The sequence below is a fragment of the Girardinichthys multiradiatus genome, chromosome 6, assembly GCF_021462225.1.
Source record: "Girardinichthys multiradiatus isolate DD_20200921_A chromosome 6, DD_fGirMul_XY1, whole genome shotgun sequence".
Classification (NCBI taxonomy): Eukaryota; Metazoa; Chordata; class Actinopteri; order Cyprinodontiformes; family Goodeidae; genus Girardinichthys; species Girardinichthys multiradiatus.
The window spans coordinates 41,860,705-41,876,526 of NC_061799.1; the positions used below are offsets into that span (position 1 = coordinate 41,860,705).

Sequence of the window (15,822 nt, forward strand, 5' to 3'; positions counted from 1 at the left end):
TGTGTCGACACCATTGCCTTAGTGCTTGAGATACTGCTAAGAGGACCTCATGCCACCTGCCCGCAACTGCTAAGATAGTAACTGCAATAATGGAGGCGCTCTTAGCTCTTGGCTCATTACATATTTAGGGTGACTAACTCTCTCTCTCAAAAGGACAAGGCAAATGGATTTGACTAGCTTGGTGGCTTGGAGCTTAGGATGGGGAGTACTCTCTCTCCTTTACTGGCTGCAACTCACTTCTGATCTACCCAATGTGGCTTGGCTCATGACTCTCTTCCATGACACAACTGCTTCTCCCGATGCCTCGTCGAGTGACGCCCAACTTCCATCTTTTTGCTCCCCTTGGCTGGCCGCCCAGAGACAGAGAAGTAGTCTAGCACTACACTCTCAATTTTGCTTGCTAGAAACGCATGCTTCTATAGTTAGTTAAATCGCTTCATTTAGTTTTCAACCCTGGAGGTGATTATCCAGGGTCAACATTATGTTCCTGAAATATCTTCTTACGGGCCTCCAATATATCTCTCCAGGACACAGTCTCCTGTTCCAGATGTGGAATTTCAGCCTCAGTGCTCAGATACCTGTGGGTTACGCCGAAGTTCACTGGTGTCACCACGGTCTTTCTATTGCTGTCGACTATGCTACAGTGACAAGGGTTTTCTGCATTGAGGGTCCTGGGGATCTTCCCTATATCTCCATAACCATGAGCCAAACTCTTCAGACACGACACAAGATGACCTGGACATCAGCCTTTGGGGCTGCTGCGCACACCTTTGGGATACAGACACATTCATGGGGAATGTATCTCCCTATCATCAGTTACATCTGGGAAGATCCTAAAGATAAATTCTGGTTGCCCACCCTACATCTACTCGACCAAAGGATTGTTCCTGTTGGCACTCCTAGCTCCCCTGATTCATCTTCTCCGGGCACTGACAATAAAGGATGCCAGGTGTCATGCACCACTGTGAACAGCTGCACTCAAACTTCTGTCACCACCGAGACTGCCACCTGTCGAACCTCTGCTGGTGACGACGAAGAGCAACACCAGCCTGTCTCACTGGAGGATCTGGTCTCCCAGGCATCCACCGCAGATGACGCCGTGCGACACGACATGAATCTTCCACGATTACCTGATGAATTACTGACCGAGGTCATGTCAGCAATCCCTCCCCAACATCCCCTCCCCCCTTCCTTCCTTACCCCCATTGCTTTCGGCCCTGCATAGTCCTGTTGATGCCATCCTTCATGGACGGCAGCTGTTCCCCGCTGCTGATTGGTCTCCTTCACCGCCGGGCCCACAGAGGGAGGCCACGCCATCTCCCCTTTTGATGCATTCTGACTTCAATGGCTTTGAGATTGTCGACACCTGGTCTTTGCCGCAAGTCCCTCGATCACAATGTCTGCCAGACCTCATGGACGATGAGGTCCTCTCCTGCAAGAAGAATGGCTTAAAATCCCTCTGACCTCTGTGCAGGACTTGTATATGTCATTCCCAAGACGAATTGATGCTGTATTGGCTGCAAAAGGAGGCCCTACACCATACTAATAAATTATTGTGGTCTAAAACCAGGTGTTTCAGTTTCATTGTCCAACCCGTGTAGGTTAGGCTTATTGATTTATTTCTATTATTTAAATTATTAAGTTTTGCTGATTTTTAAGCTGTTACCGACTCTGCAGGGTGGCTGAGGCCCACAGAGTTTTAGGAGATGATTGCTCTTCGGACCTGAGTGTGGATGAGCTGAAGGCATTTTTAGCACTAGTTTATGTCCGCGAAGTGAAAGGGGGACGTAACATGGAGCTGTCCAGCTTTTGGTCAGATTAGTTAAGCCTTTTTTTTAAATGTACCCACTACCCTGTATTATTTTTCAGTACTATTTATAAATAATAAAAATTAATAGGTTTTGATCAAATACTATTATTAATTCTTGTCACAACCATAATTTTATACCATTCTGACCAATGTAATGCGATGACGTCATCACCACGCACAATTCTAAGCGCTACTCTGGCGAACAGGACACGGTTTCAAAAAGAAAGCCCAGACTGTCAACTAACTTGTGTCTGCTCTCCTCCTCAGGTATGCTGCGACCTTTTGCTTTCTGGATTATTTTAAGAACACATTACATTTTCACAAACATCTTCGACTCATGCAAATCATACATCACTGATTAAACTGACGTTCACACTTCATATTAGGAACTTTTGATTTTAAACCTTAGTTTTGTTGGATACATTTATATTTGAGGACTTTTATATATGGTGTTTCTTTTTTTGTTGCGGCTATTGAGCTGGGACATAAAACAAAATTAAAAAATAAATGGAGGCAGAAAACTTTAATGAGTTAATAACATGTTTGAGAGCAGCTTCAGATCAGCTTCTATCCTCTTATTTTCTGTATTTTCTCTGATTTGATGAGCAATAAAACTGAGAAAAGAATAATAGTCTGAACCATCAGAAAATTGTTTTAATGTACAGAACATAGCAGAAAATATGTGTTTCTTTCTGGCTTTGTTGAAATAAAACATGTTAATTACAAAGAGATTAGGTTGTTTTTGATCAGTGAGATAAAGATCATGTTCCTCCGTCTCTCATTCCAAGGAAAAACAGCTAAAGAAGTGAAGCTCATCATTTCTCCTGTCACTGAGCAGCATCAGGGTTACAGGTTGGGTTTCATGTTAACAAACTCTTCTTCAACACTAGAGGGCGCCATCATCCTGGTAAAAGTCATCAAGAGAAGTTCCTCAGTGTGTCAGCATGATGGAGATTGTGGATTAAACCTGGGAGAAATGTTGTAGACGTGTCATAAAATGATAGTTTAGCTTTCAACAATGTAATAAACAGGAAGAAGTGTGTGACTGAGCTTCATGTGGAGACCAAAAAGGATTTAACTAGACCAGAATGAACACAAGCAGCACAAAAGTCAATGGATCAACATCACTATTTTAATGAATTAAGCTTTTTTTCAACGACACCCTCAAACCTCTTTAGAGCAAACTTTCCCTCATCTTATGTATACATGACTGTTTTTGTCTTTTTTATATGTGATGTTTGCAGATTGTAGGTATTGTTTTCTCTTCTTTCTTTGCAAGGACTGCACTGGAGCTCATTGCACATCCTGACAAAAGTCTGTTGTGTCCTCCTGTGGCTACTCTTAGTGCTGTGTGACGTTCACACTTAGGATGCTTCCTCCAGAACAAGGGTCTCCAACGGCAGTCCTCCAGAGCTACCATCCAGAAACTACATGCATCCTCTGTTCAGACCTGAATGAAGTGAATGACTCGTTATCAGGCCTCTGCAGAGCTAAATGCCATGCAGTAGTGCAGTTAAATTGTACATGCATGCCTTCTCCAACCTAGCTGAATCAAATGATCATGATTTGATGAAGCACAGTTGGAGATGTAGAGTTGCATCTAATTTTCGGATGCATATCTGCATCTTTCGGTGCATTTCAGCATCTCCAACCTAGCTGAATCTAATTAGGAGTTTTCTCATCATTTGATTAAGATGAGTTGGAGATGCAGATATGCACTAAAATTTCATTTAAATTTAGAAGCATTTCTGCATCTCCAACCTAGCTGAATCTAATTAGGAGTTTTCTCATCATTTGATTAAGATGAGTTGGAGATGCAGATATGCACTAAAATTTCATTTAAATTTAGAAGCATTTCAGCATCTCCAACCTAGCTGAATCTAATTAGGAGTTTTCTCATCATTTGATTAAGATGAGTTGGAGATGCAGATATGCACTAAAATTTCATTTAAATTTAGAAGCATTTCTGCATCTCCAACCTAGTTGAATAATCATTTCTGATGCCATTAATTTGACCAAAAGTACTATGGGAAAATATGTGTTGTTTATGTATTATTTACCTATGTCATTAAGAGTAGAATGCATTTCATAAATAATATGAGCTACAATATTTGCAAGAAACAATTATAATGAATACACAAATGATTACATAACTGCCCGAGCTGTATGACTCAACACATTGTGGGAGCACTGAGAAGCTACGTTCACATGTAGCACTGCTGACAGGCAAGGCTAGAGCGATTCAACACAAATGTGTTTTCCTTAATCATTCTCACATACCAGTCTTTGTCTTTTTAATTGTTTTGCCCCACATGCAGAAACACACTCAAGAGGCAGGAGAAAAGTTTTTCTTCCTTGAAAATAATGGAACTGGAACCGGGGTTAGAGACACCACACTACAGGTCCTTCTCAAAATATTAGCATATTGTGATAAAGTTCATTATTTTCCATAATGTCATGATGAAAATTTAACATTCATATATTTTAGATTTATTGCACACTAACTGAAATATTTCAGGTCTTTTGTCTTAATACAGATGATTTTGGCATACAGCTCATGAAAACCCAAAATTCCTATCTCACAAAATTAGCATATCATTAAAAGGGTCTCTAAACGAGCTATGAACCTAATCATCTGAATCAACGAGTTAACTCTAAACACCTGCAAAAGATTCCTGAGGCCTTTAAAACTCCCAGCCTGGTTCATCACTCAAAACCCCAATCATGGGTAAGACTGCCGACCTGACTGCTGTCCAGAAGGCCACTATTGACACCCTCAAGCAAGAGGGTAAGACACAGAAAGAAATTTCTGAACGAATAGGCTGTTCCCAGAGTGCTGTATCAAGGCACCTCAGTGGGAAGTCTGTGGGAAGGAATAAGTGTGTCAGAAAACGCTGCACAACGAGAAGAGGTGACCGGACCCTGAGGAAGATTGTGGAGAAGGGCCGATTCCAGACCTTGGAGGACCTGCGGAAGCAGTGGACTGAGTCTGGAGTAGAAACATCCAGAGCCACCGTGCACAGGCGTGTGCAGGAGATGGGCTACAGGTGCCGCATTCCCCAGGTCAAGCCACTTTTGAACCAGAAACAGCGGCAGAAGTGCCTGACCTGGGCTACAGAGAAGCAGCACTGGACTGTTGCTCAGTGGTCCAAAGTACTTTTTTCGGATGAAAGCAAATTCTGCATGTCATTTGGAAAGCAAGGTGCCAGAGTCTGGAGGAAGACTGGGGAGAAGGAAATGCCAAAATGCCAGAAGTCCAGTGTCAAGTACCCACAGTCAGTGATGGTCTGGAGTGCCGTGTCAGCTGCTGGTGTTGGTCCACTGTGTTTTATCAAGGGCAGGGTCAATGCAGCTAGCTATCAGGAGATTTTGGAGCACTTCATGCTTCCATCTGCTGAAAAGCTTTATGGAGATGAAGATTTCATTTTTCAGCACGACCTGGGACCTGCTCACAGTGCCAAAACCACTGGTAAATGGTTTACTGACCATGGTATCACTGTGCTCAATTGGCCTGCCAACTCTCCTGACCTGAACCCCATAGAGAATCTGTGGGATATTGTGAAGAGAACGTTGAGAGACTCAAGACCCAACACTCTGGATGAGCTAAAGGCCGCTATCGTAGCATCCTGGGCCTCCATAAGACCTCAGCAGTGCCACAGGCTGATTGCCTCCATGCCACGCCGCATTGAAGCAGTCATTTCTGCAAAAGGATTCCCGACCAAGTATTGAGTGCATAACTGTACATGATTATTTGAAGGTTGATGTTTTTTGTATTAAAAAACACTTTTCTTTTATTGGTCGGATGAAATATGCTAATTTTGTGAGATAGGAATTTTGGGTTTTCATGAGCTGTATGCCAAAATCATCCGTATTAAGACAATAAAAGACCTGAAATATTTCAGTTAGTGTGTAATGAATCTAAAATATATGAATGTTAAATTTTCATCATTACATTATGGAAAATAATGAACTTTATCACAATATGCTAATATTTTGAGAAGGATCTGTATATGGAAGAGACGAAAAGGGGGCAAGTAATTTTTAAGTACAGTTTGGAAGCAATAAAAAATGACTAAGTTTTTGCTTACTGGAGATGAAGATTAGGTTAGACGAGGGAGAATGATGTGAAGCCAGGGAGAGCAGTGAAACTGATGTTTAGTCTTGTGAGGTTTCAGGAGGCTGGATGTGGATTGTGAGCAGGGTTCGCTTGGAGGAGGACGAAGGCTTAGAGCTGTCAGCCAGTACTTGATCCAGGTAGATTACTTGGAAGCTTGAAAACTTTGGCACAATGCAAAGCAGAGACTTTGAGCCAGGGCTGAAAGTTCCAAGGGCTTTGAGGCTTGGCGTCATCGCTTTAGGAATTCATTTGACCCACATGCAAACTCACTCAGGAGACCACAAAAGGTTCAAAGGGTTATTTACAAACAATGTTTAAAGTTCCACTGGAAAACAAGTAGGCAATGGTCGGCAGGTTCTTCAGACTTCACTGTTCTCTGAAGAGAGAAGTACTTGTTAGTTCTGGCCACAAGGAAGAAAATCCACAAGGTCCAAAGAGTTTAGCTTACTTTGTTCACTGGGCAGAAATACATCAGGGAAATCATACCACAGGGCTTGGGAGTCAGGCAATCCAGAATACTTGTCCAACAAGAAATGTCACCAGCAGGTCTGAATCCACACAGAGGTAGGAGCTTGGGAAGTTTAGGAAGCAAACCACAGTCCAGTGGAGAATAATCCAAAGTTCACAAACTGTAGTAAGAGGTGCTGGATGTCCAAGTCCAGGTAGAGAGGAAAACTCCCACACCTCACAGGTACTAGCAGGAAGCAGAAAAAAACAAAACAAGGTTAGCACAGGCTCAAGGTCAGACTGGCAAAGTTTCACTGGCTTGGTGATTACCACATGGGCAAAAACACTCAGGCAACAAAGGACTGGTGGCAGGCTCCTAAATACTCCTCCCAGGTATGCACAATCAGCCAAAAATCAGGAACACCTGTAGAGTCAGCAATGGCTCCAGAAGGACTTCTGGTGGACAAGCACAGAAATAACACTCCCAATTCCAACACTTGATTCTCTCCCTGACAATGTTCTCTGCTTCTTGTTGTACTTTACTCTTCTTAACACTGAAGAATTTCTCAATATTTGGAGATCTTTTCATTCTTGCTACTCTCTTTCCCTATGTTCATCCTGGATGAGCTGCACACCTGAGCCACTTGTGTGGGTTGTAGAGTCCGTCTCATGCTACCACGAGTGTGAAAGCACCACCAACATTCAAAAGTGACCAAAACATCAGCCAGAAAGCATAGGTACTGAGAAGTGGTCTGTGGTCCCCACCTGCAGAACCACTCCTTTATTGAGTGTCTTGCTAATCGCCAAAGATTTCCCCCTGTTGTCTATTCAATTTGCACAACAGCAGTGAAATTGATTGTCAATCAGTGTTGCTTCCTAAGTGGACAGTTTGATTTCACAGAAGTTTGATTTACTTGGAGTTATATTGTGTTGTTTAAGTGTTCCCTTTATTGTTTTGAGCAGTGTAGAAAGTTCTGGATCTTTAACCTGTTTTCTATTCCTAACTTTGTCCACAGCAATGAAGTTTGAGAAAAAAGTAAGACACCTAAATAGTGTATTTGCTTTCAGTTTCCCCTTAACTTGTCCCCTCTTGAACTCCTGAATGCAATTCATAAGCTGCAGCTGCAAAGCACCTTTGGAGAAGGTTGCATTGTTTTGCAAGTATTTTGCACACTGCCAGTTACTGTTGCTGGTGGTGAGAGAGCTTTCAGTCAGCTCTAACTGATAAAAAAAACTAGTTGAGGGGGCAACAAAATCCTTCAGGCCTTGAACCCAACAATTGCTTCATTTTGACAAAACAAACTACAGCTCCATGCTTTTAGTGTGAATATTATAAATAACCAGAAATGATTAACTTAGACAGCATATATTTATAAATATAGCAAGGCCTTCAAGGAAATATGTTCTGACTTTAGTGAATTATTAGTAAAATACGGATGCTGTGCTCCGATCTGGTTCTGGGGCCAATCAGTTGTGAGCCAACCTGAGTGAGCAACGGTCCCAGCCTGGTCCCCTCTATGAACATTTTCTGGCTCCACCACTGATGGATGCTGAAGTTACAGCAGACCTATTTGTCTGCTGTGTCTGACCGCTGAGAGCAGAAAGCATGAATCAGTTCCACTTTAGCCCAAAATAAGAAAGAGGAGACAGATGAACATGGAGCTCTACAGGTCCTTCTCAAAATATTAGCATATTGGGATAAAGTTCATTATTTTCCATAATGTCATGATGAAAATTTAACATTCATATATTTTAGATTCATTGCACACTAACTGAAATATTTCAGGTCTTTTATTGTCTTAATACAGATGATTGTGGCATACAGCTCATGAAAACCCAAAATTCATAACTCACAAAATTAGCATATTTCATCCGACCAATAAAAGAAAAGTGTTATTAATACAAAAAACGTCAACCTTCAAATAATCATGTACAGTTATGCACTCAATACTTGGTCGGGAATCCTTTTGCAGAAATGACTGCTTCAATGCGGCGTGGCATGGAGGCAATCAGCCTGTGGCACTGCTGAGGTCTTATGGAGGCCCAGGATGCTTCGATAGCGGCCTTTAGCTCATCCAGAGTGTTGGGTCTTGAGTCTCTCAACGTTCTCTTCACAATATCCCACAGATTCTCTATGGGGTTCAGGTCAGGAGAGTTGGCAGGCCAATTGAGCACAGTGATACCATGGTCAGTAAACCATTTACCAGTGGTTTTGGCACTGTGAGCAGGTGCCAGGTCGTGCTGAAAAATGAAATCTTTATCTCCATAAAGCTTTTCAGCAGATGGAAGCATGAAGTGCTCCAAAATCTCCTGATAGCTAGCTGCATTGACCCTGCCCTTGATAAAACACAGTGGACCAACACCAGCAGCTGACACGGCACCCCAGACCATCACTGACTGTGGGTACTTGACACTGGACTTCTGGCATTTTGGCATTTCCTTCTCCCCAGTCTTCCTCCAGACTCTGGCACCTTGATTTCCGAATGACATGCAGAATTTGCTTTCATCCGAAAAAAGTACTTTGGACCACTGAGCAACAGTCCAGTGCTGCTTCTCTGTAGCCCAGGTCAGGCGCTTCTGCCGCTGTTTCTGGTTCAAAAGTGGCTTGACCTGGGGAATGCAGCACCTGTAGCCCATTTCCTGCACACGCCTGTGCACGGTGGCTCTGGATGTTTCTACTCCAGACTCAGTCCACTGCTTCCGCAGGTCCCCCAAGGTCTGAAATCGGCCCTTCTCCACAATCTTCCTCCGGGTCCGGTCACCTCTTCTCGTTGTGCAGCGTTTTCCGCCACACTTTTTCCTTCCCACAGACTCCCCACTGAGGTGCCTTGATACAGCACTCTGGGAACAGCCTATTCGTTCAGAAATTTCTTTCTGTGTCTTACCCTCTTGCTTGAGGGTGTCAATAGTGGCCTTCTGGACTGCAGTCAGGTCGGCAGTCTTACCCATGATTGGGGTTTTGAGTGATGAACCAGGCTGGGAGTTTTAAAGGCCTCAGGAATCTTTTGCAGGTGTTTAGAGTTAACTCGTTGATTCAGATGATTAGGTTCATAGCTCGTTTAGAGACCCTTTTAATGATATGCTAATTTTGTGAGATAGGAATTTTGGGTTTTCATGAGCTGTATGCCAAAATCATCCGTATTAAGACAATAAAAGACCTGAAATATTTCAGTTAGTGTGCAATGAATCTAAAATATATGAATGTTAAATTTTCATCATGACATTATGGAAAATAATGAACTTTATCACAATATGCTAATATTTTGAGAAGGACCTGTACTATATGCAAGCCTGAGATGTTGTTTTAGAAGCTAACTCTGCTTTAAACTTCTCCAGAACTTTCTCCATGACCCGTCTGCTGTGTTCCTTGGTCTTCATGATGCTGTTTGTTCTCTCATGTTCTCTAACAAACCTCTGAGGCCAGAAACAGAACAGCTGCATTTCTACACAGATAACATGTCATACAAGTGGACACTAGAGCATCCTGAAAGTATTCACAGCGCTGCACTTTTTCCACATTTAGTTATGTAACAGCTTTATTCCAAACGGTATCAAATTCATCTGTTTCCTCAAAACTCTCCACACAATACCCCATTATGACAATGTGAACTAAGTTTGATTGAGATTGTTGCAAATTTATTACAAATAGAAAACTAAGAAATCACATTTACGTAAGTATTTACAGCCTTTGCCATGAAGCTCAAAATTGAGCTGAAGTGTTTTCTGTTTCCACTGATCATCCTTGAGATGTTTCTACAGCTTAAATGGAGTCCATCTGTGGTAAATTCAGTTGATTGGACATGATTAGGAAAGGCACACTCCTGTCTATATAAGGTCCCACAGTTGACACTGCAGGTCAGAGCACAAACACCAAGCATGAAGTCAAAGGAATTGTCTGTAGACCTCTGAGACAGGATTGTCTTGAGGCACAAATCTGGGGAAGGTTACAGAAACATTTCTGCTGCTTTGAAGGTCCCAATGAGCACAGTGGTCAACATCCTAGTAAATGGGAGATATTTTGAACCACCAGGACTCTTCCTAGAGCTCCATCTGGAGTTTGCCAAAAGGTACCTGAAGGACACTCAGACCATTAGAAAACAAAACGATCTGGTCTGATGAGACAGAAATTGAACTCTTTGGTGTGAATCCCAGGGATCATGTTTGGAGGAAACCAGGCACCACTCATCACCAGGCCAATACCATCCCTACAGTGAAGCATGGTGATGGCAGCATCATGCTATGCGGATCAGAATCAGCCTTATTGCCGTGTTTGTACAGAAAAATAAGGGATTTGGCTCCAGTACACTTTGCTCTCAATGATTAAGAATATCTTTTCAGATGTACATATATACACAATTGACTCTACAATGGAATATAATGTGAGATCAGTCCAAGTATGCATGGTGTTGTTCTGGAAAAATAGAAAATTTAGATAAATGTATATTTGAAAACTTTTATACATGGTGTGTTTCTCTCAGTCAGGATCACTGGTTCAGTCATATCCAGAATCTCATGCAGATCCAACTCGTTTAAAAGATTCAGTTTGTCATGATAACAAACTGCAGCTTCTCTCATGATACACAGACATAATCGCTTCTTCATCATTTTCTCTCCATGTTCTTCTTTTTCTCTGTTTCTCTCTGTAATAAGCCCTGAAACCACCACCTGTAGACTGCTCTGTAGTGGAGTCGACAGCTAGCCTCCACAATCCCAAACAAACATTTGAATAATAACACAAAGGAATAAAGAAACAGATGTTCTGTGTAATTATTTTAAAGTAGAATAAAATGATTGGATTTAAACTGAATACTAACAGTTAACCAAGTTCAAAAAGACACAAAAACTGAATATTTTACTTAACAATTCTTATTATGTTACATGAATAACTTGTAAATAAGCAAAGGTTAAAGGTTATGTTAAACATGCAACTTAAACTTCATCTTTCTTCAGTTAAAACAGTTTTCACTTTATTTCCAAAAGTATTGAGTAATTTATCCCAATCCTTGAATTCAGGTGTTCCAGTCAGGAACACAGGTGTATAAAACCCAACACCTAGACCTGCAGACGGCTTCTATAAACATCTGTGAAAGAATGGGTCGCTCTCAGGAGCTCAGTGAGTTCCAGCTTGGTACCGTGACAGGATGCCACTGGGCACTGGGTCCAGTCATTCAATTTCCTCACTGCAAAATATTCCAGTCATCTTAGTGACATTATAACAAAGTAGAAACTAGCAGGACCAACAACTCACAGAGCAGGTCAGCAGATGCTGAGGTGCACAAGACACCAACTTCCTGCAGAGTCAGTAGCTACAGACCTCCAAACGTCATGTGGCCTTCAGATTAGCTCAAGAACAATAGAGAGCTTCATGGAATGGTTTTCTATGGTGGAGCAGCTGCACTCAGGTCTAATCATCAAGTACAACACAAAGCATTGGATGCAGTGAAGTAAAGCACGTTGTCACTGGACTCTAGAGCAGTGGAGATGTTCTCTGGAGTGATGGATCATGCCTTTTTTTCTGGCATATGGACTGTGTGGGCTCTTTGCCAGGAGAACTTCACTGACTGCCTGACTGCACTGTGTCAAATGTGAAGTTTGGTGTAGAGGGGAGCATGGTGTGGTTTTGTTTATTAGGAGATGGGCTCAGCCTCTTAGTTCCAGTGAAAGAAACTATTGATGATTAGGCTTACCAAGGCCAGTCAGTCAGTCAGTCATTTTCTACCGCTTATTCCATAGTGGGTCACGGGGGAGCTGGTGCCTATCTCCAGCAGTCGCTTACCAAGGCATGCTGGATAACTTCATGCTCCCAGTGCTGTAGGAGAGTTTAGAGATGCTCCTGTCATGTTCCAGTATGACTGTGAACCAGTTCATAAAGCAAAGTCCATAAAGACACAGGTGAGTGAGTTTGGTGTGGAGGAAATTGACTGGTCCGCAGAGAGTCCTGTCTTCAACCTAATAGAACACCTTTGAGATCAATTAGAGCAGACACTGCAAACCAGCCCTTCTTGTCCAACATCAGTGTCTGACCTCACAAATGTGCTTCTGGAAGAATGGTCAAAAATTCCCATAACTTTTGCAGAAATACTTGAAGTTGTTTTTCCTGCAAATGCCGGGCTGACATCCTGCAGAACCCTGCAGATTAAGAACAGGATGTTGCTCAAGGGCATGTTGGTGTAAATGCAAATGATCCACTAGTGATGGTAAGATAGTATCTACTCCCAATCAACGTGGCATCCACCCCTCTATTGGTGCCATATTAACAGATTGGCATGACCACAGTGTTATTTAATATGTTTCACAAATCTCACTTATTTTAGGAACTTAGTTCACAATTTAATTTCAAATTATTATTAATCAATGATTTGGGGTCTTAGTGGAATACATCTTAGGGTGTCGGTGTTATTAAAAAGACATTTATTTAATCTTTCCCCTCTATAATATGTTAGTTCAACCATGTTTCCTTTTCTATGCTTAGTTCTCATGAACTGTAGTCCCCATTCAAATCCATAAAGATAGCTTTTAGGTCAGACCTTGGCAGGATTACTTCAACCTGACCTGACTTAGGTGCTCCTCTTCAGACATGATTGTAGTTCACCAAAACCAACTAAGTTCTGCTGATGAGGACTGCTGAATCCCAGCTACCTGTTCTTATCCAGGACTGCTCTATTCTACTTCAGTGAAACAGACTCCTGCATTTAAACGCAGCGGCTCCTGTATGTCCCCAGATTTCCTTGTTCCCTCCCCTTCAGATCTGCAGCTTAAAGCTGGGTGTAGCCAACGCTCCCTGAAGGTGAAAGCTGATTGGCTGCAGCCTCTCTGCACTGACACATGATTCATGGATCAGAGCTCAAAGTTGTTTCTGTTTTCAGGAAGTGGAACTCTCACAGTCACTGAGACTGAGCGGAGAAATGGAGCAGAATCAGCTGGACCGAGAAACCTTCTCCTGTTCGATCTGTCTGGATCTACTGAAGGATCCAGTGGCTATTCCCTGTGGACACAGTTACTGTATGAACTGTATTAGAAGCTTCTGGGATGAGAAGGAGGAGAAGAAAAGCTACCACTGTCCTCAGTGCAGGCAGGCCTTCAAACCGAGGCCTGTCCTGCAGAAGAACACCATGTTAGCAGCTTTAGTGGAGCAGCTGAAGAAGACTGGACTCCAAGCTGCTCCTGCTGATCACTGCTATGCTGGACCTGAAGATGTGGCCTGTGATTTCTGCACTGGAAGAAAACTGAAAGCCATCAAGTCCTGTTTAGTCTGTCTGGCCTCTTACTGTGAGAAACACCTTCAGCCTCATTATGATTCAGCTCCATTTAAGAAACACAAGCTGGTGGAGCCCTCCAAGAACCTCCAGGAGAACATCTGCTCTCGTCATGATGAGGTAATGAAGATGTTCTGCCGTACTGATCAGAAGTGTATCTGTTATCTCTGCTCTGTGGATGAACATAAAGGTCACGACACAGTCTCAGCTGAAGCAGAAAGGAGTGAGAGGCAGAGAGAGCTGGAGGTGAGACGAGAAGAAATCCAGCAGAGAATCCAGGACAGAGAGAAAGATGTGAAGCTGCTTCAACAGGAGGTGGAGGCCATCAATCACTCTGCTGATAAAACAGTGGAGGACAGTGAGAAGATCTTCACTGAGCTGATCCGTCTCATCCAGAAAAGAAGCTCTGATGTGAAGCAGCAGATCAGATCCCAGCAGGAAACTGAAGTGAGTCGAGTCAAAGAGCTTCAGGAGAAGCTGGAGCAGGAGATCACTGAGCTGAAGAGGAAAGACGCTGAGCTGAAGCAGCTCTCAAACACAGAGGATCACAACCAGTTTCTCCACAACTACCCCTCACTGTCAGCACTCAGTGAGTCTACACACTCATCCAGCATCAATATCCGTCCTCTGAGATACTTTGAGGATGTGACAGCAGCTGTGTCAGAGCTCAGAGATAAACTACAGGACATCCTGAGAGACACATGGACAAACATCTCACTGACCCTCACTGAGGTGGAGGTTTTACAGTCAGAACCAGAACCCAATAGCAGAGCTGGATTCTTAAAATATTCATGTGAAATCAAACTGGATCCAAACACAGCACACACAGGGCTGTTACTATCAGAGGAGAACAGGAAGGTGACACTGATGGATCAACATCAGTCTTATTCTAGTCATCCAGACAGATTCATTTACTGGCTTCAGGTTCTGAGTAGAGAGAGTCTGACTGGACGTTGTTACTGGGAGGTGGAGTGGAGAGGGAGAGTTTCTGTAGCAGTCGCATACAAGAACATCAGCAGAACAGGAAGTGGGAATGAATGTATATTTGGATGTAATGACAAATCTTGGGCATTAGATTGTTCGCAAGAAGGTTATAAATTTGGTCACAACGACATCTGGACCTCCATCTCAGGTCCTGGTTCCTCCAGAGTAGGAGTGTACCTGGATCACAGAGCAGGTCTTCTGTCCTTCTACAGCGTCTCTGAAACCATGACTCTCCTCCACAGAGTCCAGACCACATTCACTCAGCCGCTACATGCTGGAGTTTGTGTTTGGGTCATTGGAAGTTCTGCAGAGTTCTGTAAACCCAAATAGATGTTCTGTCTTGTTTCTGATTGTTGATCAGGGTTCATGGTTCTGATGTCTCTGCTCTGCTGTTCTGTTCTTCTTCATTGTTCTTGTTTAAATGTAGTTCTCTGTGTCTGTGTTCCAGGAAATATTTCTCCACATGAAAATCTAAACTTCTCTGGGCTCTAATGGTTCTGGTTTCATATTTGTATTGATGTATTTGGATCTTCTGGTTTCTCTTCCACTGTTCTGCAGAACAAATGTTGTTCTTGTTTAAATCAGTTGAGATTGAAGTGAACTGAACTTGCTTCTGGTTTCTTTATTGTGATCCAAAGAAGAAAACTGAAACTAACATCAACTTAGAACTGATGCTGTTTTCTTCTGAATCCTTTAGATTTAGATCAGAAAAATATATGTCTGCTGTTCTGTCTCTTTGGATTTCTTCAATAAAACAACTTGATTCCAGAGAAATGTGGAAAGTTTTCTTTTCATTCTAACAATAAATTGTGAGTTTTGTCGTCTAAAGAGCAGAAACATTTCCTTCAGAGTGTCTCATGTGATGCTGGATCAGATCAGATGTTTGGTTTCACCTTCATTCATCAAGAACATCCTCTGCTTCCACCACTGCTGCAGAGAGATTACAGAAAGAAAGCATTTATTACAGGAACTGATCAGTTCACCTGTCAATACAAACAAATATCAATTCAATTAGTGACTTTTATCCAGAGATAATTGGCTCATCATACTTATTCTGATTTAGTTCATAATTTATGTTAAAATATTAAAAGTCAGACTAAATATTTGATCAGTGTGAAGTTTGAGGGTTTTTAAGCTGTGATGTGGAAACCAGAACTTCAGAGAATAAAGTCAGTAAATATTTAACTGTTGATTGTAAATGAGGAGAC

General features: G+C 42.3%; 1 protein-coding gene and 1 long non-coding RNA gene across 3 annotated transcripts; one reads left to right on the forward strand and one right to left on the reverse strand.

The window, feature by feature from the left end:
- Positions 1-2,436: 2,436 nt before the first annotated feature.
- LOC124869656 lies at positions 2,437-6,817 on the reverse strand. 2 transcript variants are annotated; one of them, XR_007038636.1, is made up of 4 exons: positions 6,705-6,817; positions 6,376-6,621; positions 5,899-6,303; positions 2,437-2,777 (listed from the first exon to the last, which is right to left on the reverse strand). It is a non-coding gene; the product is annotated as an uncharacterized LOC124869656 (long non-coding RNA). The 2 variants fall into 2 exon arrangements; XR_007038635.1 differs by lacking the exon at positions 6,705-6,817 and having other exon boundaries at positions 6,376-6,698.
- A 6,425-nt stretch (positions 6,818-13,242) lies between these two features.
- On the forward strand, positions 13,243-15,388 carry LOC124869653 (tripartite motif-containing protein 16-like). Its single transcript, XM_047367631.1, has one exon. It carries the CDS (start codon positions 13,280-13,282, stop codon positions 14,942-14,944), a length of 1,665 nt encoding a protein of 554 aa, XP_047223587.1. The 5' UTR covers positions 13,243-13,279; the 3' UTR covers positions 14,945-15,388.
- The last annotated feature ends 434 nt before the right edge of the window (positions 15,389-15,822 follow it).

Coding starts and splice junctions, on each gene's coding strand:
- LOC124869653 (XM_047367631.1), top strand. CDS start 13,280: ATGGAGCAGAATCAGCTGGACCGAGAAACCTTCTCCTGTTCGATCTGT.